General features: G+C 41.6%; 2 protein-coding genes across 5 annotated transcripts; one reads left to right on the top strand and one right to left on the bottom strand.

Annotated features, from left to right (window-relative positions):
• Positions 1 to 11,839: 11,839 nt before the first annotated feature.
• On the bottom strand, positions 11,840 to 12,454 carry LOC113780831. Its single transcript, XM_027326612.1, has one exon. It carries the CDS (start codon positions 12,452 to 12,454, stop codon positions 11,840 to 11,842), a length of 615 nt encoding a protein of 204 aa, XP_027182413.1.
• A 4,213-nt stretch (positions 12,455 to 16,667) lies between these two features.
• On the top strand, positions 16,668 to 21,716 carry LOC113781042 (histone-lysine N-methyltransferase family member SUVH9-like). 4 transcript variants are annotated; one of them, XR_003469544.1, is made up of 4 exons: positions 16,668 to 16,865; positions 17,077 to 17,138; positions 17,726 to 21,248; positions 21,507 to 21,716. XR_003469544.1 is itself a non-coding variant. In XM_027326872.1 (3 exons), exon 3 carries the CDS (start codon positions 17,734 to 17,736, stop codon positions 21,061 to 21,063), a length of 3,330 nt encoding a protein of 1,109 aa, XP_027182673.1. In that variant the 5' UTR covers positions 16,668 to 16,865; positions 17,077 to 17,138; positions 17,726 to 17,733; the 3' UTR covers positions 21,064 to 21,304. The 4 variants fall into 4 exon arrangements, 3 of the variants coding, with proteins under 3 accessions (XP_027182673.1, XP_027182674.1, XP_027182675.1); XM_027326872.1 differs by lacking the exon at positions 21,507 to 21,716 and having other exon boundaries at positions 17,726 to 21,304; XM_027326873.1 differs by lacking the exon at positions 21,507 to 21,716 and having other exon boundaries at positions 17,698 to 21,304.
• Positions 21,717 to 22,247: the final 531 nt, after the last annotated feature.

Genomic DNA, 22,247 nt, shown 5'->3' with positions numbered 1-22,247 from the left:
TCCCGCCATTGGAATTTGGAGTTTCATTTGTCTTGGTATGTTCCAACTTCATTTGTATTGTAGGCTGTAGCTTCTTCTAGAGTGATTTGAAAAATAAAACCAGCATATTTTCATATGAATTTAATTGCATTTCAGCAATTATAGGGTAAGTTTTTTGGGTCTATCTTGCATTTCTCTAGGTTTTTCTTAACCATTTTTTGCCATGTAAAATTATCTGATCGACAGTTCAATCGGTTCGGTCGATTTTCTGTTACACTATATGATCGACAGTTCAATATTTGAAAAGTTATTTTTCATCAAAAAATCTTTACGTTTTTTTGTAAATATATTTTTTAATTATTTTTTTACCTCAGATATATCAAATTGTTACAATATATTTTTTACAAAAACTTCAAAAAAATTGCATGGACGGTTACTTTTGTGCTGGAAATGTTTTAATTGGTGGTGCCATCGTAAAAGGATTTAATTAGATACAAAATTTAAGTTAAAGAGGCAAATTGGGATAAAACAAAGTTAAGTGACTAAATCGACATAAGTAAAATGTTGAAGGACTAAATCGCTATTTTCCCTTTCGGCAATTACAGGGGAAGTTTATCGGGTCCTTATTCCAAAAATGTAGCCCACATATCTGATGCTGCAACTGCCAACCAAGTACTACTACTTTTCTTATTTTTTTTCATGTAATCCTTATATCTCATTTTAGATTTCATATCTACCTGAAATTTATGCAATGTCTATTTTTGTGTCATTTCACCTTTTAAAAATAACAATTTAGCTCTAAATTGTTTAAAATTTCAAAATTTCTTACTACATTCTGTATTTCTATCTAAAAAATGTTATTACAATTATACAATTTATATTGTAGCTTTATTTTTATATAAACTTTTCAAACTTTATTCATAAATTCACAAATTTTTTCATTTTTAATATTATTACAATTTCATGTTTTAGCACAGTTAGTTCTTTTTTAGTTTGTAATGGTCTATCTAATAATAAAAAAACATATTAATTAATTATGCCATAGGTCAATAATGACTTAATTACAGTTAGTCCAATGGTTAACCTAGTAAGATTTCCGGTTCATTGAATGGTTTGGATTTTAAAATCTTGATCACTTGTGCCATAGAAAATAAGAAATTTTTTTTTTAAACTTTGGGTGCAATTTCAGCCAAATATGCACATAAACTATTGGGTAAACACTTTTTAGGCTTCCAAAATCATAACACTAATGAATTAGCAATTGAATTCTAACTAATCGGACTTACCACTAAGAAGGGAGTGTTTGATAAGTGCATATGAGGGGCAAAAATAGGTGTCAAACTCAATGGTATCCATTTCTACTGCTTCGTAGTTCACTATAGAAATGATTAGGAATTCCGTTGTGTAATAATCTATTTAAGTTCATTTGGGCAGGGGGTAGCAAACCGTTCGAGATACTAAACAGCTACAGAAACCTTACATTCAAAGAAAAGATGGTCCATAAATTCCTTACCTCCTCTACAGGGTACACAAACAAATAGTCTAAATAAACATTCTTAGTCCTTCATCCTCTTCCTAGCGTATAGCCGTCTTCCGCACAGCATCCAAACTATACCAAGGCATTGGACCAACCTGCCTAATTGCCTTCAAGGTGGATTGTACAGTAAACTCTCCACTAGTGCTAGATAACAACAGAGTGGAAACCTGCTTATCTGCTAAAGGAATAGATTCACATGATGTGAGTTACTTCAAGTTCTTAACTTCAATAGTGCATTTCCTTCCTCCTGGCAAATTCCACTCATTCCCTTGAATACACTTAGCCACAGAATTAGAGAGGGATAATCCAAAGCATCTAAGCAAGTTTCCAGTAAAGTGCAGATATAATGGCCCTACTGGATGCCATCAATCATACCAAAAAATTGTGTGTTAGTTCTATTTCCAATCACCCTCTTCACAAGAGGAAGGGCCAGATGTCTTGTCTTGGGCAGTTTTCTCCACACCAATGAACAGTTAGCAAGCACTGAAACTGCCCATAGAGATTTTTGTTTAAGCTGAAACATGTGTATTCACTTGAGCCAAAGAGTGTCCTTCTTAGCATTTAGATTCCATAGAAGCTTAAGAACAAGACAAGTATTCCAAAGTGCCAAGTCATGCACACCCAAACCCCCTTTTTCGAAGGTTTACACATATCTTTCCAACTCACTCTAACCCCATAATGACTCTTTATTTCACCAGTCCAATGAAAAGAAGACATAATGCATGCTTTCAACCTTTCTAATCACAGGTTTAAGCAAAATAAAGGCAGGGGACTGGTATATCTGAACATCACAAATTTAGTAAGCTGCAAACGGCCACTGTAACTAAGCTTCTTGTTTGCCCAGCCATTCACTTTCCGCTGCAGTGTAGCAAACAAAGGCATATAGTCCTTGCAAGACAGGTTTAGGCAAAATATTGTAATAACAAAAACCTATATATATAGTGGGAGAGCTACTAATACAATCTAGCCTACATCCTAAGGTCGGAATAGCAAGAGTATCAACGAGTTTAATCAAGCATCAAAATCAAAATTCAATATAAAAGGTGTGGTCGAGCTCGAGACAAGTTTGCTCAGACAATTGATTGAGTTAGAGTCTTTACTCGAGATTAGATCAAGCTCGAGCTGAGTGAAAGAAATAATTTGTCTAAAATGAAATAGATATTTAAGTAATGTAACAGAAAAATTAAAAAAAATTTAACATGTATACAGAGATGAATAAACATATGCTTGTTGAGCTTTAGAAAAAAAATATTAGCATGCTCGAGTGTAGCTTATTATGTTAACAAGTATGCTTGAGCTCTTTTTGACCGAATTCCTTGCTAGCAATTCGATTTGTTTGTAACCCTATATAGTGCAACAAAAATACCCAGAATATGACCTCCTAAATTAGCTGAGTCAACTAGCCGATTCATATTTATCCTTTAGTTACTACCATATGTTAGCATAATGTGAAATGTTGAGGTGATTTTAACAATTGTTATGCATGGCTTTTAAAGCTTTTTTTTTTAAGTGTAAGTTTTTTTAAAGTAGTTGAGTGAATATGGGAAATTCCTTCATTTTTGCAAAAAGAATAGGATCATAATAAAGATGACAAGGTAAGTCATTGATTATAGATTATTACTAATTGATATGATACTAGGAATCTTCTTATATGCATCTATAAATATTCCAGCAACAAAAGGGAGAGAATCCTACATTATAACCAAGAAAATAGATAAGGCCGAAATTCGAATTCTTTGCCTTATCTATGCTTCAATACATGACTTTGGCAGTACAGAAATAGGGAAAGCAACTAAGAGGAAATTTTGATTGGAGCTCAAAAGCTTGAAGAACAACAGAAACTTTAGAAGCCTCGATGAAAGTTTAAATTATTATTTCTAAATCACTTTTCTAAATTATACTCCACCAAAATAGATTAGAGAGCCCTTGACAAGCTCATATGAAACCTTGAATCATTATTTCTAGATCAAACTAAATTATTCTACATGTGATGATTAGAGTTTGAACAAAAAGGGAGAAATATCATATCATGTTTATAAAAAGTTATAGTACTTTGAAGATTGGAAATACAAAAGTATAAATTCTTGAAGTGCCTGTTTGAATTGGGTGCTTTTAATGTGGTTTTAGATAGAATTATGTTGATTTTTTTAAAAATAAAAAATCATACCCAAATGTGATATTTCTAGAATACTTTTGGGGTAATTTTTAAATAGTTCAATTTTGCCCTAAATTGATTGAACGAAAAATATCGAACTGGGCTGTGAGCAATGAGAGATTAGGGAGACTTGGCAGTTCAAATTATTCTCCTAAGTTTGCTATGTAGAATACACAATGTAGTTGTATCTACAATGTTAAAACCATTTTTTCTTTTAAATTAAATCGACATCAGTGTTTAATTTAGATAAGTCCAATACTTTTGGTAATAGTCACCACTATCAATATAATATTTCATTCTTTAGGATGTCAATATAATTTGACAAAATTTGAGTTTGTATCTAAATATATAGAGGAAATTTAGAGGGATGTAGGAGGCAATATAACAAAACAAAGCAATTCTATACAGTTCTGGGGTCCAACTGCAAAACTAAAAACTTTGAAAGCTTTAAAGCCTATTACTTATCTAAGTTCATCAAACGTGACGGAGAGCAATTGCCCACCCTTAAGATTATCTGGCTCCGTCCTTCCTCTAAGTTTTTTCTCAATTTTCAAATCCTCAAAATTTCATCATGGATACTATTGGCATCATCTTTTTTTTTTCTTACATTAGTTATAAATATTATGTATTTATGTCATCTTTTTGTCACAATGAAAAAGAATACATACCTCACCTAGAATATTATGTTATTTTATAATTACAGTGGATTTATCACAATAGTCATAGATGAAAGGTGATGATCTTCATTGCAAATTTGCTTTATCATACTATTTGGGTAATTGTTGCCAGCATCTCAAGTCCAAATTTTAGAAGAATTTCTCCCAATATTTCCACAAATTAATTTTGAATCGGACACAAATCGAATACCCATATAGCTAATCCAGTAAATTCGAATATCCAAATATGCGAATATTTGTTCGGATAACAAATTTTCTGATCTGCAAAATGTAGACTGGATCAATATTTTAGCTGGGGAATTAGATATCCAATTAGTGTGCACTCCTATCTAACTTTTTTTTTTTTTTTTTTATCGATTGGTACTTATCTACCTTATACCTGCTCCTACTCTACTTTAGTCTATTCTAAAGGGAGGGTCCAATTTGACCTACCGAGAAATCGACGAGAACTGAACCATTATCTAATCAGATGAATGCATTATGAAGAGGTGATTTTTGATCGGACTAGTAGCCTCGGATTGCTGGTGGGTGCTCCTGTCCAGAGAATCCACTTAATCCGGATCACCTGCTTAGATTATAAGAAAAGGGGTTGGGTCCCCCGGTGTAGCTCCGAAACTTAAGTTAGTTCGGAATGAGATATCAATGTATGAGACTTGCTGGAAGTTTCTTTGTCACTTTACCAGAGATCCGTCCCCCTTTTCAGTGGAAGGTCCTAGTATTTATAGGGGACAATTTGGAGGGAGGGACTGTAGGTCCAGGTCCCTATACATCTGATGGAGACAGCGTATCGCATGGATTTGACTACCCTGTGCAGGAGGCAGTGTGTCAGAACAGTTATCAGAGTCAGACATCACTAGTGTGTCAGAGGTCACCAGTGTGTCAGGGGTCATATCCCTCGCTGTTTGGCCGCGAGGTCCTTGGTCATGACTTCGGTTGTGATTGGCCAGAAGATAACCCGAGGTGACAACTATGGCAGGATCACCTCGGTTATCAATATGTGATTTGAAGCTGAGGTGGCTACAGCGTGAGTACCACAATTTCGAAGCGAAAAATGGCCTCATCTTATGCGAGTCGAGATGACCATCCTCACTAAACCCCCCAAGCCTCGGGAAGAGAGATGCGTTCACTGCTTTCCGAGGCTTGCAGGTGGTTACAGAGAGCGAACTGCGATAATGACACGTCATCGTGTGTGGATGGGACTGGAAGGAAGATGATGCGATGGTCAGCAGCTTTAATGAAAAGTCTATAGGTAGACGCGAAATCACCGGTCAGATGAGCAGCGTCTTCATAAATGAGGAGAGAGTGTGTCCTCTCGAGAATCTCAAGGATACCGTCCTTTCAGTTTCCTACCGCTTGCCTATAAATAAGGGGGTCCCTTTCACCCTTTCACTTTTTGTCGCAAAAGTTTTTAATCACCTGAGAACAAATCTTCTCTAGATTTTCACCTCGGCAACCCCCAAAATTCCGACTTCCTTTAAGAGTAAGTTTATCACTCCTTCTCCTTTACTTATGGCTAGAACAGCCCGCACACATAAGGAGATGGTGAGGACAAGATTCACCGAAACGGAGAGGCCCGACCCCTCCGAGGAGAGAACTGTCTCCGAGCCCAGAGGAGAAACTGTCGAAGCGTCTAATCAGGCCGGGACACCCCAAGCACAGAGCGAAGAAGAAATCGAAGTCCTCTACAATGACGACCTTTGCAACGAAATACCAAGGGACGAGGGCGTGCAAGAGCCAGCCACCCCTCTAGACTTACATCCATTGACTACGGCCAGGTCCCCATGTTTAGCAGTATCATGGGTCAGACATTGATAGCCGAGCTGGTTCGCAAGTACCCTTGGCGGAGAAACTACAGCATTTATCCACCTCGGTCGGATCAGTCAGCCGAACTCCCGTCAAGGGGTAGGATGGCCATCTACGCCGATCAGTTAGAGGCCGGGTTCAGGATGCCGACTACCTGGTTCCTCCGAAATTGCCTGAGGTATTGGGGGGTTAGGATCACTCAACTCACCCCCAATACAGTCTGGGTCCTTGTCGGCTTTCAAATGCTGTGCCGACATCAGAAAATAACCCCCACCGTCAACCTCTTCCGCCGCTGTTACACCATAAAATATAGTGGGAGTGAGAAGGGGTGGTTCTACTTCGGGAACAAAGTCCCCAAGTTGGTAGTGGATGCCCCCACTTCTATAAAGGACTGGAAGCGCAATTTCGTTTTCGTCTCGGCTGATGATTTCCCAAGGGGATTCTGGTGGAAGCCTCCCACCCCGGTTAAGGATACCTCTCTGGGAAACTTAGAGGAGGAGAACTTCCGGAAGCTCCTGGGGTCGGGTCTCAAGATCAACTGCTGGGCTCTTCCCGAAGCAGTCCTTGTTAACGGCGGGATCAATCGAGCTCTGATCAGCCCGGAACATCCTCCTTTCTTCTCTACTAGGCTTCAAAAATCTTGTATTTTTCCATTCATGGCTTTGTTTTTACTTTTCCTGGATTCTAAATAACTCTACTTTTATGCTTTGCAGTGGTGAGAATTTCCGATTTGATCACTTCGGGCACCACTGAGATAGCCAAAAGGCCAACGAAACGTAAGAACATGGCCGAGCCGTCAACTCGGCCGAAGAAGAAGACGACCACGGCCACTGCGAGCCGCAATTCTCCAGTGATAATTACGGGAGAAGGTTCCCGTACCTCGGCCATTCCAAAGGGGGTGACCGTTCAGGGCGTGACAATAGCATCTTCTCCTCCCCAACCAAGGTGTGACGATTCTTCCCGAAGTTCCAGTAATGGGATCGTCATTATTCAACCTTCACCACGTGCCTGCCCAAAAAGTCGGGGAGGATAAGAGGCACTCCGGCGCGCAATGGTGTCCGGAGTGGGATCTCAATGTAAATAACCGCTGCAAAAATTCCCTCGTTGCTCAGGAGCTTCTGATACATTCAGTTCTACCAATGGACAGCACTTATGCCAGGAAACTCATTCCTGCCGAGTTGATGCAAAGTGTCTCGGTTTCCTGGGTTTTCACCACGACCTTCCTAGTCGAGATGACCCAACACTACATCGAATTTGTCGAAAACTATCAGCCGTCCTCTGAGCTTCACAAAAAAATTTCCAAATTGGAAGAAAAGTTAGAGGCGGCCTAACAAGAACGCAACAAGGTAGTGATCGACCTGGAGCAAGCCGAGGCCACGACCAATTCCTTAAGGACAGCCCTGGAGGTGGAAAAAGACAGGAGGACTCAAGATGAACAATCAGCTCGGGAGGCCATAGAGAGGGCAGGCGCCTCGGCTGTGGAAACTTTCCGAAAATTCGAGACTTTCACTCATGATCTCGGCAAGTTAACTCTGCCAAATTTCATGTTTGGGTACACCTCGCCCGTCAACGATGCATCTCCTTTCCTGTCTTCTGAACAACTGGAGTCTCTCCAAAATAAATTCAATTTCAACGAAGATGCCAAGGAGTTATGCGACCGCGTGCCCAGGGCATCCAAGCCGGGAAGGACCTGGCTGAGGTTTGAGCAGAATTAAACCGATGGCTTTTTGAATTCGACCTGGAAGAGGATGAGCCCGATGGTGATGAGGTCGGCTGAGAAAATACCAGTGCTGAAGAGACTGGGGGCGACCAAGGCACCAGGGCAGGAAAAAGCATTCCTACCCTTTTATCATTTTTGTAACCAAGCGCCGAGGTATTGGATGCTTTGCTTAGAATCATCCCGGACCTCGACTTTTTGTAATCACTTATTATTTTTTAATGCTATTGACTTCTTCCCTTTCATGTTTGTCTTTTTTTCTTCTTCTCTTGTACTTGTCCCCTTATTTTTTACTTGGGATAAAATAGAACCAAGGAAGAAATAACTTCAGTAAATATGAAAAATAGATACATACCCTTCATGGGTGATACAATTTGAGGTTCTCAGCATGCCAAGTCCGGGGTACCTGAGAACCATCTCTGTAAGCTAATTTACAACATCCATTTTGACTAGACTTAATAACACGATAGGGTCCCTCCCATCTGGGAGTTAACTTGCCTTGAGATTCAGCTCGGCTGATCGAATTTTTTCGGAGCACGAGGTCTCTTGGTCTGAACCTTACGTGTTTGACCCGAACATTATAGTAGCTAGTTAGGATATTTTTGTATAGTGCTACTTTAGTTGCCGCGATGTCGCGCTTCTTCTCGGCGAGGTCGAGGTCTACTCGCCTTTCTTCCTCATTGACCTCGGCAGCAAAGGCTGCCATGCGCGGATTCGGGGTGATGAACTCGACAGGAACCACGGCTTCGGACCCATAGGTTAGGGAGAATGGGGTCTCTTGTGTTGCGGATTTCGGTGTTGTCCGGTAAGATCACAAAACACTGGAGAGCTATTCAACCCAAAATGACCCGGTCTAATGCAGCCTAATTTTGAGGCCGTGGAGGAGTGTACGATTGAAGTTTTCGGCCTGTCCATTGGCTTGGGGATGTCCAACCGAGGTGAAGTGCTGTTTGATTCCAAGATTCTCACACCATCCTTTGAAAGGGTTGTCCACGAATTGCTTTTCATTGTCCGATATTACCACTCCAAAGCGGCATACCACACTTTTTTAAAAGAATTTTTGGACTAATGAGCCAGTTATGCTTCTCAAGGGCTCGGTTTCGACCCATTTGGTGAAGTAGTCGACTGCGACTACTACATAAGCATAGTTGCCGGGGGCTCTGGGGAATGGACCAAATATATCGGTGCCCCATTGGTCAAATGGCCAATGCGAGGTGATAGGGATCATAAGGTTAGTTGGTTAGTGGTGCTCAGGGGCGTGGTGTTGACAGGAAGGGCAACTAAGGACCAGGAGTTGGCAATCTCGTCGAATGGTCGGCCAAAAATACCCAAGTAATAGGGCCTTCTTAACCAGCATTCTATAGCCGACGTGGGCGCCACAAATCCCTTCATGTATGTCTAGGAGAATTCTTTTCCCTTCCTCTGGTGTGATACACCGCAACCATGAATCGAGGTAAGATCTCTTGTACAAGAGGTTTTGCTGGAGAGCATACCGGGCTGTCTTGCGCTGAAGTTTCCTTGCTTCGGCTCGGTCCTCCGGAAGCTTTCCTTGTCCAAGAAACCGAACTAACGGGCCCATCCAGGTGTCATTTGAATAAACGGGGCATATGATTTCTTCTAAATGGCCCGGCTCGGCCAAGACCTCAATGAAAACCATTTTATTCAAGTCAGAGAAAGAAGTGGAAGCGAGTCGGGATAGAGCATCAGCCCGCTTATTCTGCAACCGAGATATCCTTTGAATTTCGAAGGACTCGAAGTGTGCAGTTAATTGGTGAACTTTGGAGAGGTAACGCTGCATGACCACCTCTCTGGCCTCATATTTACCAAGTATCTGGCACACGACGAGTTGGGAGTCGCTGTTGACCAAGATGTGCCGAGCTCCGAGCCCACGAGTTAGTTGTAGGCCGGCGATGACAGTTTCATATTCGATTTCGTTATTAAAGACTGTGAAATCAAACCATAGGGCGTACGAACACAGTTCTCCTTGAGAATTTTCGAGGAGCAAACCTGCTCCATTACCCTCGTTGTTAGACGAGTCGTCCACATGCAGGATCCATTAGTGAGGCTTGGCAGAAGCTGAGGTAGACTCATTCACTTCATTGAAAGTGAGCTCGGCTAGGAAGTCCGAAAGGGCTTGAACTTTGATGGCCGTCCGGAGCTCGTAGGATAAATTGTATTCTCCCAATTCAGTGACCCATTTAGTAAGATGACCAGATTCTTCGGGCCGCGATATTACCTGCCTGAGAGGCTGATCTGTTCTCAAACAGATGTGGTGAGCTAAAAAATAGGGTTTCAACTTACGAGCTGCGTGGATCAAGGCCAGCACGAGCTTTTCTGCTTGAACATATCTAGTCTCGGACTCTCGAAGGACCCGACTAACATAATAAACCGGCATCTGAACACCTTTCTTCAGTATCAATGCGATACTTACAGCCCCATCGGCGGCAGACAGGTACAAGTATAGCTTGTCCCCAGGCCGATGTGAGGTAAGTGTTGGGAGGTGGTGCAGATACTCCTTCATTTGCTCAAAGGTCTGTTGGCATTCTTCTGTCCAGGAGAACTTGTCAGCCTTCTTTAACACCTTGAAGAAGGGCAGTGCCTTAGAAGCGAACTGCGACAAGAACCGGTTCATGGCTGCCAATCGCCCTATAAGCCTTTGCACGTCTCGGATGCACCGAAATGAAGACATTTCCTGGACCGCCTTCAACTTGTCAGGATTTGCTTCTATATCCCGCCACGGAACGAGGTATCCCAAGAATTTTTTCGAAATGACCCCGAAAACATATTTTTTTGGGTTCAGCATCATCCGGGTATCTCCGAGAACCCCGAGGACCTCTTTCAGGTCGGACAGGAAAGTGGATGTCTTCTAACTTTTGAGGAGGATGTCGTTCACGTACACCTCGACATGTCAGCCTATTTGAGATTTAAAAGCTCGGTTGACCAAGAGCTGATATGTGGCTCCGGCGTTCTTCAACTCAAAGGGCATGGAGGTATAACAGTACGCACCTTGATCTGTATAGAAGGTTGTCTTCTCCTGGTCCTCCTCGCTCATCCCGATCTGATTGTACCCCTTGAAAGCATCGAAGAAATAGAGGATTTCGTAGCCCATCGCCGAGTCCACTAGGGCGTCGACTCTAGGCAATGGGTAACAGTCCTTAGGACAGGCCTTATTCAGGTCGGTGAAATTGACGCACATTCTCCAGGCCCCCCGTGTCCTTTTTGACCATGATTGGGTTGGATAACCAGGTCAAGTATTGCACTTCCTTGATTATTTTTGCAGGTAGGAGCTTGTCCACCTTCTCACCTACCGCTTTACTGCGCTCGGGGTCGAAGTGCATTCTCTTTTATTCAATTGGACGTGCTTGAGGATCAACATTCAACTCGTGCACCATGAGGTAGTGTGGCACTCCTCTAACTTTCTCGGCAATCCAATCAAAAATATCCCGAAACTCCCTAAGGATGTCCACCATCTACCTCTTCAGTGTGTCAGGCAGATGGATGCCGACGCGGACAATCTGGTCGGGCCTTGAGAGGTCCAAGAGGACATCCTTTACCTCATCACCGGTCTCCAGCCTCTTCGGCTTCCCGGTCTGCTAAGGATCTATACAGTCGATTGAGAGGATATTGAACCTTCTTTCGGACCTCAACTCGGAGGTCGAGGAAGAGGCGGCTTGCAGGGTGGCGAGATAACACTCTCACGTCGCACAAACATCACTACTCACCTCGACGATGCCCGCTGAAGTTGAAAATTTGAAACTTAGATGATACGTGGAATATACTGCACGCAGAGTATTAAGTGTAGGTCGGCCCATGAGTAGGTTGTAGGGAGAGTCAATTTTGACCACAATAAAGTTGACGGGAATTGTACGACAGCGGGGGTGATGTCCCACAGTCACCATTAACGTGACCATCCCTTCAGGGTGCACTACATGTCCCCCGAACCCTACCAGGGGGGTCCTCACGTGGGTTAGCTACTCCTTGGTTAGCTTCAAGCTGTCAAAAGTCCGGAGATACATGACGTCTACCGAACTCCTTGGGTCAACATACACCTTCTTAACTATGTAGTTGTTGGAGAACACTTCAATCACCAGAGGTTCATGGCTGCTGGAAGCAGCGGGGACTGGGTCACTGGGACCGTACGATATCACCTCGGATAAGCAAGAGCTCGGCTCGACCTGGTCGGGGTTACCCTGCCTGTAGGTTCTCTTTCGGGAGTTTTGGCTGTCTCCTCCAGTCGGACCTCCGGCAATGGTGTTGATGATCCCGGCAATGTTTGGCCCGTATCCTAACTCATGACCCGATGACCCATCCCGGGGAGACCTTCTCGTCTCCCTAGGATGCTCAGGGGGTCGGCAGTTACTTCTCGACCTCCGCCAGTCATCTCGCTGTTGATCACCTCGGCTCTCGTGAAGAGAATCAGTTCGTTGACGACCTCCAGCTTGGTGGATGAACTGCTTCAAGTGCCCCTGCTTGATTAGGTACTCTATTTCTCTTTTGAGGTAGTTACAGTCTTCCGTCTCGTGTCCGATGTCCCGGTGGTACAGGCAGTAGAGGTTGGAGTTCCTCTTCTCCCTGTTTCCGTACATTTTCGGGGGGGGGGGGCACGCTCGAGGTTATTCTGCTCCATTACGGAGAGCACTCGGGATCGGGTGGTGTTTAAAGGAGTTAGCTCAGAATCAAGGATATGTGACTTCCCCTTGGCTATTCTATCAAACACATTTCGGCGATTCCGGTTGGGGGTTTGGAAACCGCTAGCGGTACCTGTCTCATTTCGGTTGGTTTCCTTCTTCCTTCGGGAATCAGTTCTCGAGCGAGCTGTTTGGACCTCTTTTTTGAGTTCCTTGGCCTGTATGCCTTTTTCGATCTTCAACCAGAGCTCCTGGAGCGTGCGAGGATACTTCTTTTGTATCCCAGTGTTAAACACCCCCGCAACGACCTCGTGGGTAAAGGTAGCTATTGTTACCTGCTCATTGGGATCAGGTATTTGCATGCTTTTCTCGTAAAACCTTTGTACATAGGACCGAAGTGACTCTCTCGGATTCTGCTGTATGGTCAGCAGGTAAGCCGAGGTCCTGGTCGTCAGTCTGGAGGATACAAATCGGTGAAAAAATCTCTCCACTAGTTCCCCTAGGGTGGATATGCTCCTAGGTTCTAAACCTCAGAACCATTTTCAAGCAATCCCTTGGAGGAATACTGGAAAAGCCCGATAGATGATTGGGTTGGGAATGCAATATAATCGGAAAGTTGAGATGAAGGCATGAATATGGTCTTCAGGATCGCCTCGGCCATCGTAAGAAGGTATTGAGGGGAGTTTGAAGTTCGGGGGAAGCCTTTCCTCATTGATGTCATCCGTGAAAGGTGGAGTCCTCATGTAATCCACTCCTGGCCTTCCCAAATGCCGAGGTTCTTCCTCAACTCGCTTCCCCAGCAAACCCCGCGAGAATGCCTTAGTTATGGAGGCAATTCTGGAAGCAGCCTTAGAAGAGGCTTGCTTCGGGGTGCTCCTGAAAGAGTGCCTTCCTTCGGATTCTTCATCGGATGGACCTTTGGGGGACCCATCTGATTTCCTTTTAGAGGACTTGGCCTTTTGTTTGCCTTGCCTCTTAAAATATCTACCCAACTATTCGAAGATGTTAAGATTCTCATTTACAAACTCAGTCATACGGGTCATGATTTTTTCGTTTGCAGACCGAGTCTCTGGGGACTCTTGTCCTTCTGAGACATTTTCCTGTTGAGCTACAGCATTAGAATCAGCTCCAATGGTGAGAGCCTTTCTTCTCCTAGAACGCGTGGGCTTCATTCTAAGATATTCTCGGGTTCCCACAGATGGCGCCAATTGAAGAGGTGATTTTTGACCGGACTAGTAGCCTCGGGTTGCTTGTGGGTGCTCCTGTCCAGAGAAACCACTTCACCCGGATCACCTGCTTAGATTATAAGAAGAGGGGCTGGGTCCCCCGATGTAGCTCCGAAACTTAAGTTAGTTCGGAATGAGATATCAATGTATGAGACTTGCTGGAAATTTCTTTGTCATTTTACCAGAGATCCGTCCCCCTTTTCTAGTGGAAGGTCCCAGTATTTATAGGAGACAATTTGGAGGGAGGGACTGTTGGTCCAGGTCCCTAGACATCTGATGGAGACAGCGTATCGCATGGATTTGACTACCCTGTGCAGGAGGCAGTGTGTCAAAATAGTTATCAGAGTCAGACATCACCAGTGTGTCAGAGGTCATCAGTGTGTCAGGGGTCATATCCCTCGCTGTTTGGCCGCGAGGTCCTTGGTCATGACTTCGGTTGTGATTAGCCAGAAGATAGCTCGAGGTGACAACTAAGGCGGGATCACCTCGGTTATCAATATGTGATTTGAAGTCGAGGTGGCTACAGCGTGAGTACCACAATTCTGGAGCGAAGAATGGCCTCGTCTTACGCGAGCCGAGATGACCATCCTCACACTACACACTAGTATGGATTTAAAGTGACAAGTCACATGTAATGGCAAGTGGTGGGAGACAAAGCTAGAACCTTTAATCTCCTACCCATGAGGTGGTGTGAAAGAAAAAGGCGCTACACTACGAGATTGAAAGAGACGCAATAAAGAGAATTTCGGATTGGGAAAGAGTGTTGTGCGCGCTCACCTCGGCCCTCCTCGGCTCTTCAGTGCAAGAAGGGAGAAGGTTAAGGACAATGGGAATTAAGCAAGGATTAAGGAAAGGCGTACAAAGGGAATGGTGATGGAGCGTGTATTGATATGTTTTGTTGTTATTGCTGTTGTTGTTGTTTTTTTTTTTTTTTGGTGGTGCTTCATGCCATTTTAACTGTATCTTAGGTTTTTTTTTAATGTTATTTGCAAGTATATTTTTGAAAACAAATGAATCCAGATAGTCAACAGTTCTTGGACATAATCTTTCTTTTTGAACTTTGTATGCTTAAAATTGAAAGTTAGGGAAAACTTAAAAATTTGGTAGGCCTTGCAAACAAATAGTTAATATTAAAGTCATTTAGTGTTTAAGTGTGTTTTGATATGTTTTGTTGTTGCAAACAAATAGTTAACATTAAAGTCATTTAGTGCTTAATTGTGTCTTGATAGAGTGTGTATTGCTATGTTTTGTTGTTTTTGTTGTGTTTTTAGGCAATTTTAACTCTATCTTAGGTATTTTTTTAGTGTTATTTGCATATGTATTTTTGAAAACGAGTGAATCTAAATAGTCAACAGTTCTGGGACATGATCTTTCCTTTTGAACATTGTATAGTCAAAACTGAAAATTAGGGAAAGTTTAAAAATTTGGAAGGCTTAAAAATTTGGTAGGCCTTGCAAACAAATAGTTAACATTAAAGTCATTTAGTGTTTAATGTGTCTTCATATCCCTCTTTATATAAAGTGTGAATATTCTTTTGTGTTAAAATTTTTTATCACATAAAATGTCTAAAATATCATTCTTCAGTACTTTAATTGATGCACCTCTGTTCTTTTTTCTTTTTTTTACTCACTTCTCTACTTCTCAATTTTTTTTGTCTTAGTGATATTTAGTATAAGTAGAAAACTTCCTTCAAACTGCTAAGACACACACAAAAATGAAAAACATTTTTCAAGCTTATACTAACAATATATGCATTAAACAAATATGTACATACATTGAGTGTGTCAAAAACGCTACTGGGAGTGTTTGGATAGTGTATTATTTGAAATATTATTTGGAATAATTACTGTAGCACATTTTATGATGTGATGTATGTGAGATAAAAAGGTGGTTGAAAATATAAAAAGGTGGGTTGGAAAATGTGTCTATGATACAAGCGAATTATTATTTGAGATAATTGAGGTATCCTAATGGATAGGGTGGGTTGAGTCTCCACTTATATTGTTTGTATGCCTAAATTATCTCATATAAATTATAATTAGATCTAGATCTAAACCTCATCCTAATGGCATCCCAACTAAGGGATGGCAACGGGGTTGGGTATCCCTCCCTCGTCCCTATCTCTGCTCCGTGCTCTAAAATCTTCCCTTATCCTTGTTCCATCCCTCGCCTTATAACCATCCATATTTATTTAAACAACTTACAATATGTAAAAAAAAAATTGAAGTAAAGTAAAAACAATCAAATAATGACTTCTATCATATAAATTATGATACACAAGCATACATACGTACACACGTTATTAACATGTAGTTATAATGCGTATATGTATAAAACTATATAGATATTTATTTTTTTAACTTTATATTAGTAACGAAGACAGGTGAGGGTATCTATGTCTCCCGCCCTATTTAAAATCGCATCTGCGTTATGACTCCTCCTGCCCCTCATCCTCCCGTCCTTCGTCCCATTTAAAATCGCGCCCACCCTATGACTCCTCCTGCGGCGGAGCGGGTATCCGCCCCTATTACAATCCCTATCCCAACTTAAGCATTAATTTGGAGGCTTGTTTTGGGGATATTTTGAAAAACTTTCACCAAATAATCATTTTATGGATCAAGATTATGTGAGATTAAATTAAATGAAGTTTTTAAAAAGCATACCATACAAAATTATTATGTGCATCAAAGCTTGTACCTCCCATAATGTGTAGCTTGATGGCATTTAAATCCGTAATCTATTGTTATGGTAGCGTTGACTCATGAGTGTACTTGAACTTTACACCCCGAGCTTAGGCCCCGGCCAACGATGTTGAACCGCCCTCTCCAAGCTCGTTCGCGCCACGACCGAACAAATTGGACACGTCTTCACTCTCCCCGTTCCGTTTCCCCAAATGCCAATCTTTTTACTGTTCACAATTTCCAAAAGTAAGTCATAAAAAAACCAAAATCCTCCCAGAATTATTCTTTCATCTTCGTCACCTCACTCTTCTCTGCACACAGCCAAAAGAACACCGAAATGGAAAAAACAGAAATGAAATTAACCGCTGCTAAATCAAATAGAATCCCAAAATATTAGCGCCTCCTACAAAAAATCCAAAATCCTCTATAGATTTCACATGAAAAGCTGAAGCGAAATCAAAGGTAACAGTTGTTACTTCGTTGTCTTCTTCTTCTTTTCTAAGATTTCTAGATTTTGGGTGAGTGTTACATGCAAGGCTTAATTTGTGGAGATTTCTTCGTAAATTATGTATTCGTGAATTTTTTGGTGTAATAGTTTTTTTCCTTGTTATTAGTCTTATTTTATGACCTTTTATGTTGTCCCCTTGATTTGTTTCTGGACTGTTTTTGGCAGTTTTCTGACCAATTAACCGGTGGAAATCTCTTGGTGGGTAGCTCAATTTTGTGCTTAATCAGGTATTTTTGCCTTTTGTTTTCTAAATTTAGTTTAATCTCGTTTGCTTCAATTGTCTACTGCATGCATATGAAGCTGTAAATTGCTTTATTTCCTTTTTGTCTGTAGCTGTATATGTTAGCTAACTTAGTAACTTTAATTATATTGGTCCCAAAATTGTGGATTTTTTGAAAAATACATTTACATTTTTCTTAGCTAGGTGGTAAACCGAAAGGGAAAATGGGGGGAAAAAAACCCTATTCGGTATTTGTTGGTTTTTTTTTCCTTAATTGGTACTAATTTGAAGTATTGACCCTCTTTTGAGATACATTCTAGCATACAAGTTTTGTTGTCAGTGAATTGTCCCCTTTTGTTCTGAGCAAGGAATGGGTGGCGTTCAAGAGGGCAAAGGGGGAAATTGAACCCTCTAATTCCTCAAGCCTCAACCTTTTTTTTTGTTTGGGTCCCGGGGGGGGGGGGGGTGTTGGTATATATTTGTTCCTTTTGAGCCCTAATTTTCGTACTCTTTCAATGTTATTGAGATTTTTATGTTATTCCTTTTGCTTGGTTTTTCTGCTTCAGAACTCAGAAGAGTGTTTCTTTTTTCTAGTGATTGAGATGGTGTGCTTGTTGAATGGTGGATTGTCTGACGGGAACCCAAACAAGCGGTCATTGGAGAGTGGGTATCACCCTTCGAACTCTGGAAATGCATCTAACTACAAGTCCAGGAAGGTTTCAGCTGTTCGGGATTTTCCTCCTATGTGTGGTCCAAATACTCAGCCTCATTTAGAAGCCAAAGACAATAGTGCGTTGCAAGTTAGTGATATTGCTGTTGGAGAGCCTAATGGTGTTAAAATTGAAACTGAGGTCCAGAATCAACCTCATGAAAGGATGAAAAGTCCAGCTAGGGTGGATGCGAATGGAATTGGGACATCAACTAATGGCGTTCATAGTGAAACTAAGGTTGAGACTCAGGCTCATGAATTAATCAAGACTAAAAATGAGATGGAAACTGATCAATCTGGAAAGCTGTCCAATTTGGAAGATCTAGAAAATGGGGTTTTGGTGAGCAGTGATAATGCTCCTGCAGCTTTAGAGGCCAATTGTGTTAAAGATGAAAGTCAGGTGGAGACTCAGTCTCATGAACTGGGAGGGGGTTTATATGGGGTGGAAGGGAATGGATCTCTGGATAAGTTGGTGGAAAAAGTGGTGGCTGGCTTTACTGATAGTTTGGATGATGGGGTCAAGAAAATGGCGTTGGATGTAAAGCCTGCAGGAATGGAGTTGATGAAGGAGGTTGAAAGGAAAACCATTTTGGTGGGACCCTCAAAGGGAGAGGTAAATGGAAGGGAGGCTGAGGCAGCAGTGATGGAATTGGACAAGAAAGAAATTACGACTTTGGTGAGGTGCATAGGTGAAGATGTAGTAAAACCTACTGTTGAAATTGATCACATGGTTCACAGGGAGGTTTCTATTAAAGATGGCTCTGTCCCGAGTCCAAAGAACAAATTCCGCACAAGAAGAGTTTCAGCTATTCGTGACTTTCCTCCATTCTGTGGAAGAAATGCTCCTGTACCGTCTATGCAGGAGAGCCTAAAAATTACTTCTGGGGAGAGTTCGCTGGGGATGGACAAGGTTAATATGGAAAAGAGGATGATGGAAGTGTCGAAGGATGGTGCGGATAGCAAGGCATTGAAGGATGGTGCAGATAGCAGGACATCTGTGGAGATATTGCCTGCTAAGGTACAAAAGGACACATTGGAAAAAGTGGAGACTGGTGTTGAAGTCGCTGCTCTAGAAGAACCAATCACTTTTGGTTGCAAACCAGCAAAAGGAAATGTTCAGGTTGATGATATCCGGGGAAGTCAAGCAAGAGGAGTGGTGTCTCTGCCCAAGGATGTTTCTGATGCTACAATCCTTAAGGAAGCCGTGGAAGGTCAAGGCTCTATAAGTAAGGCGCCTGATCTGTTTGAAGGTGAGAACACCCTTGATAGAATGGCTCTGGATGATAGCACTGGTTCAGGACATGAAGATGAACCTGCAACAGTGACTGGTCTGCATGCTGCACCAAATTGTCCTTTGAGGCTGGGTAAAGTGCCCCTAAGTTCTAGTGTTGAAAAAACCCGAGGCAAGGTTAATGAAGGCAATTTAACATGGCGAAGCAAGGCCAAAGCTTTTGCTAAGAAAACCATTGTCAATACTGAGTCTTCAGAAAGATCATCTCTGAAGAAGGTTGCTGTTTCTGTTCGCAAGGGTGCAGATGGTAATTTTGGTGCAATTGTTAGGGATGAGGGAATTTATAGATCAGAAGATGATAAGTCACCTAAAGGTTCTACTACTGGTTCCAGGGTTGATGTGAATTTGCCTCCTTTTGGTCCAAGTTCAAGCAATGGTGATGCTCGTAATAGAGTTAGAGAGACCCTGCGCCTGTTTCAAGCATTGTGTAGAAAAATCTTGCAGGGAGAAGAGTCGAGGCCGGAAGAAGATACAACATTGAAGCGGCCAGAGAAAACCAGGAGGATTGATCTTCTAGCAGCAAAGATTATAAAAGAGAAAGGAAAAGAAGTTAATACTGGCAAACAATATTTGGGGGCAGTTCCAGGAGTTGAAGTGGGTGACGAGTTCCAGTACAGAGTGGAGCTTGCCATTGTTGGGATTCATCGTTTATACCAGGCTGGCATAGATTCCATGAAGCACAATGGAGTGCTTGTTGCAACTAGTATTGTTGCATCAGGGGCATATGATGATGATATGGAGAATGCTGATGTCCTAATATATTCTGGGCAAGGAGGAAATATAGTTGGCAAAGATAAGCAACCGGAGGACCAGAAGCTTGAAAAAGGTAACTTGGGATTGTGGAATTGTATCTCCACTAAAAATCCTGTGCGTGTAATTCGTGGATCCAAAGAGACTAAGGCTTCTGATTCGCTGGACTCAAGGGCTAAGGTAGTCACGTCATACATTTATGATGGCTTGTATACTGTGGAGAAGTGTAGGGAAGAAACTGGGACATATGGTAAACTAGTGTTTATGTTTGAATTGAAGAGAATCCCAGGCCAGCCGGAGCTTGCATGGAAAGAGGTAAAGAAGTCCAAAAAATCTAGAGTGCGGCAGGGGGTTTGCATTGATGACATTGCAGGGGGACAAGAGACATTTCCCGTATGTGCTGTGAACACAATTGACAGTGAGAAACCCCAACAGTTTAATTACATTAGAAAGATGAAATATCCTGATTGGTTCCGCCTAGTTTCTCCTAAAGGCTGTGATTGTACTGGTAAATGCTCTGATTCTCGAAAATGCTATTGTGCACAAAGAAATGGAGGAGGGATCCCATATAATCGTAATGGGGCTATAGTGGAAGCAAAACCTCTTGTCTTTGAATGTGGACCTCATTGCAAATGCCCTCCTACATGCTATAACAGAGTCAGCCAGCATGGTATCAAAATTCAGCTTGAGATCTTCAAGACTAAGTCAAGGGGCTGGGGAGTAAGGTCCTTGTATTCTATTCCTTCAGGAAGTTTTATTTGTGAATATGCTGGGGAGCTTCTTGAGGACAAGGAAGCTGAACTAAGAGCAGGAAGTGACGAATATTTGTTTGACATTGGAAAGAATTACAGCGAGGGTTCAATCAATTCCGATGGATTAGGAAATTCAAGCGAAGCTGTAGAAGAAGGTGGCTATACCATTGATGCAGCAAAGTATGGCAATATCGGGAGGTTCATAAATCATAGTTGTTCACCCAACCTTTATGCTCAGGATGTGCTCTATGATCATGCTGACAAAAGAGTGCCCCACGTAATGCTTTTTGCGGCGGACAACATTCCTCCATTGCAGGAGCTAACTTACCATTACAATTATGGTGTGGGTCAGGTTCATGATTCCAAAGGAAATATCAAGGAAAAGAGTTGCTATTGTGGTTCTACAGAATGTATTGGTAGGATGTATTAGAAAGCTTCTAGTCGCAGAGAGTTGGGACTACAAAAACTGAATGACATTTTGCATGTTTGAGCTCTCCTTATAAATTGTCGTTCTTCTGCCTTCAAATTTTGGAAACCTGAGTGCTGACCATCTTGATGACAAATTCAGCTTGATGTAATGTGCTTCTTTCACGCTCATATGGCGGTAATGATTGAGTAAGAAACTTAAATATTCCTATAAAATGATCAATTCTAATGTTGGTGCTTGTATACATTCTTCTAAAAAATGTTTATTGAAGTTGTATATATATATATTTTTTTTCCGATAATGATAATAATTGTATAATCTATTGTATTCTAATCTACAAGGAGGGGGAGTTTAAAGACTCTTATGTGTTAGGGATTAGTAGGCATGCAGATCTGACTAGATCAAGGAGGTGTTATAACACTACCTTTGGATTTTTTTTGTTGCAGGTAGGGTTTGAACCCTTGGATTTTTTAGACCAAGAGAATGTCGACATCACTTTGAAGTTGTATATTTGACTCTGGTAGTTTTGTAGAAAAGTACCATATTTTGATGTATAAACAAACGTCTGGTACATTCTTCTTATGTACCATATTTTGATGGGTAAACATCTAGTACAAGGTTGCCGCAAGAAGTGCGACGACGCATTTATTTTTTAATTTTGCATTCTAGTCCCTAGGGACTGGAATGTGAATACATAATTTTTTAAAATTGCCATTTATTTTTTTATTTTTGATGGAATGCAAATACATTATTTTTTAAAAAATACATTATGACGTGCGGCGACACTGTAGTTTGTGACTTTTTTTTCGCATTATTTCTAGAAATTGCCTTGGAGATTTTACTGGACTTTTTTTTTTTTTTTTTTTTCAAAGCTTGAGTAAAGCCGCACCAAGTACACACAAAAAATTATGTTTCATGTTGAGCTCACAAATCTTCTCTTTTCTCCCTCCCACTTGCAAGGTCTTCCCTGAGAGAAAAAATAAAATAAAGTGTGGATTTACTGATATTGTGAAAGAAACACAATGGCCTTGATATATTATTAAACTAGCAATTTGAAGAGCCTCTTAATCACTGCATCTGCACTTCTGCCGGTTCTTGAAAAAATAGCGCCTGGGAGAAGGTGGAAATGAGACCATCGACTGAAGGGCTAACCTCTCTATCTGTCCGTGACACGAATGAAGAAGAGT

This window comes from Coffea eugenioides, chromosome 8 (genome assembly GCF_003713205.1).
Source record: "Coffea eugenioides isolate CCC68of chromosome 8, Ceug_1.0, whole genome shotgun sequence".
Lineage (NCBI taxonomy): Eukaryota > Viridiplantae > Streptophyta > Magnoliopsida > Gentianales > Rubiaceae > Coffea > Coffea eugenioides.
The sequence above is the reverse complement of the archived record's forward strand: the minus strand, read 5'-3'. Positions and strand labels throughout refer to the sequence as shown.

What these genes read in the sequence shown, in the direction of transcription:
- LOC113781042 (XM_027326874.1), top strand. Translation starts at nt 17,734, where the DNA reads ATGGTGTGCTTGTTGAATGGTGGATTGTCTGACGGGAACCCAAACAAG.
- LOC113780831 (XM_027326612.1), bottom strand. Translation starts at nt 12,454, where the DNA reads ATGTACGGAAACAGGGAGAAGAGGAACTCCAACCTCTACTGCCTGTAC.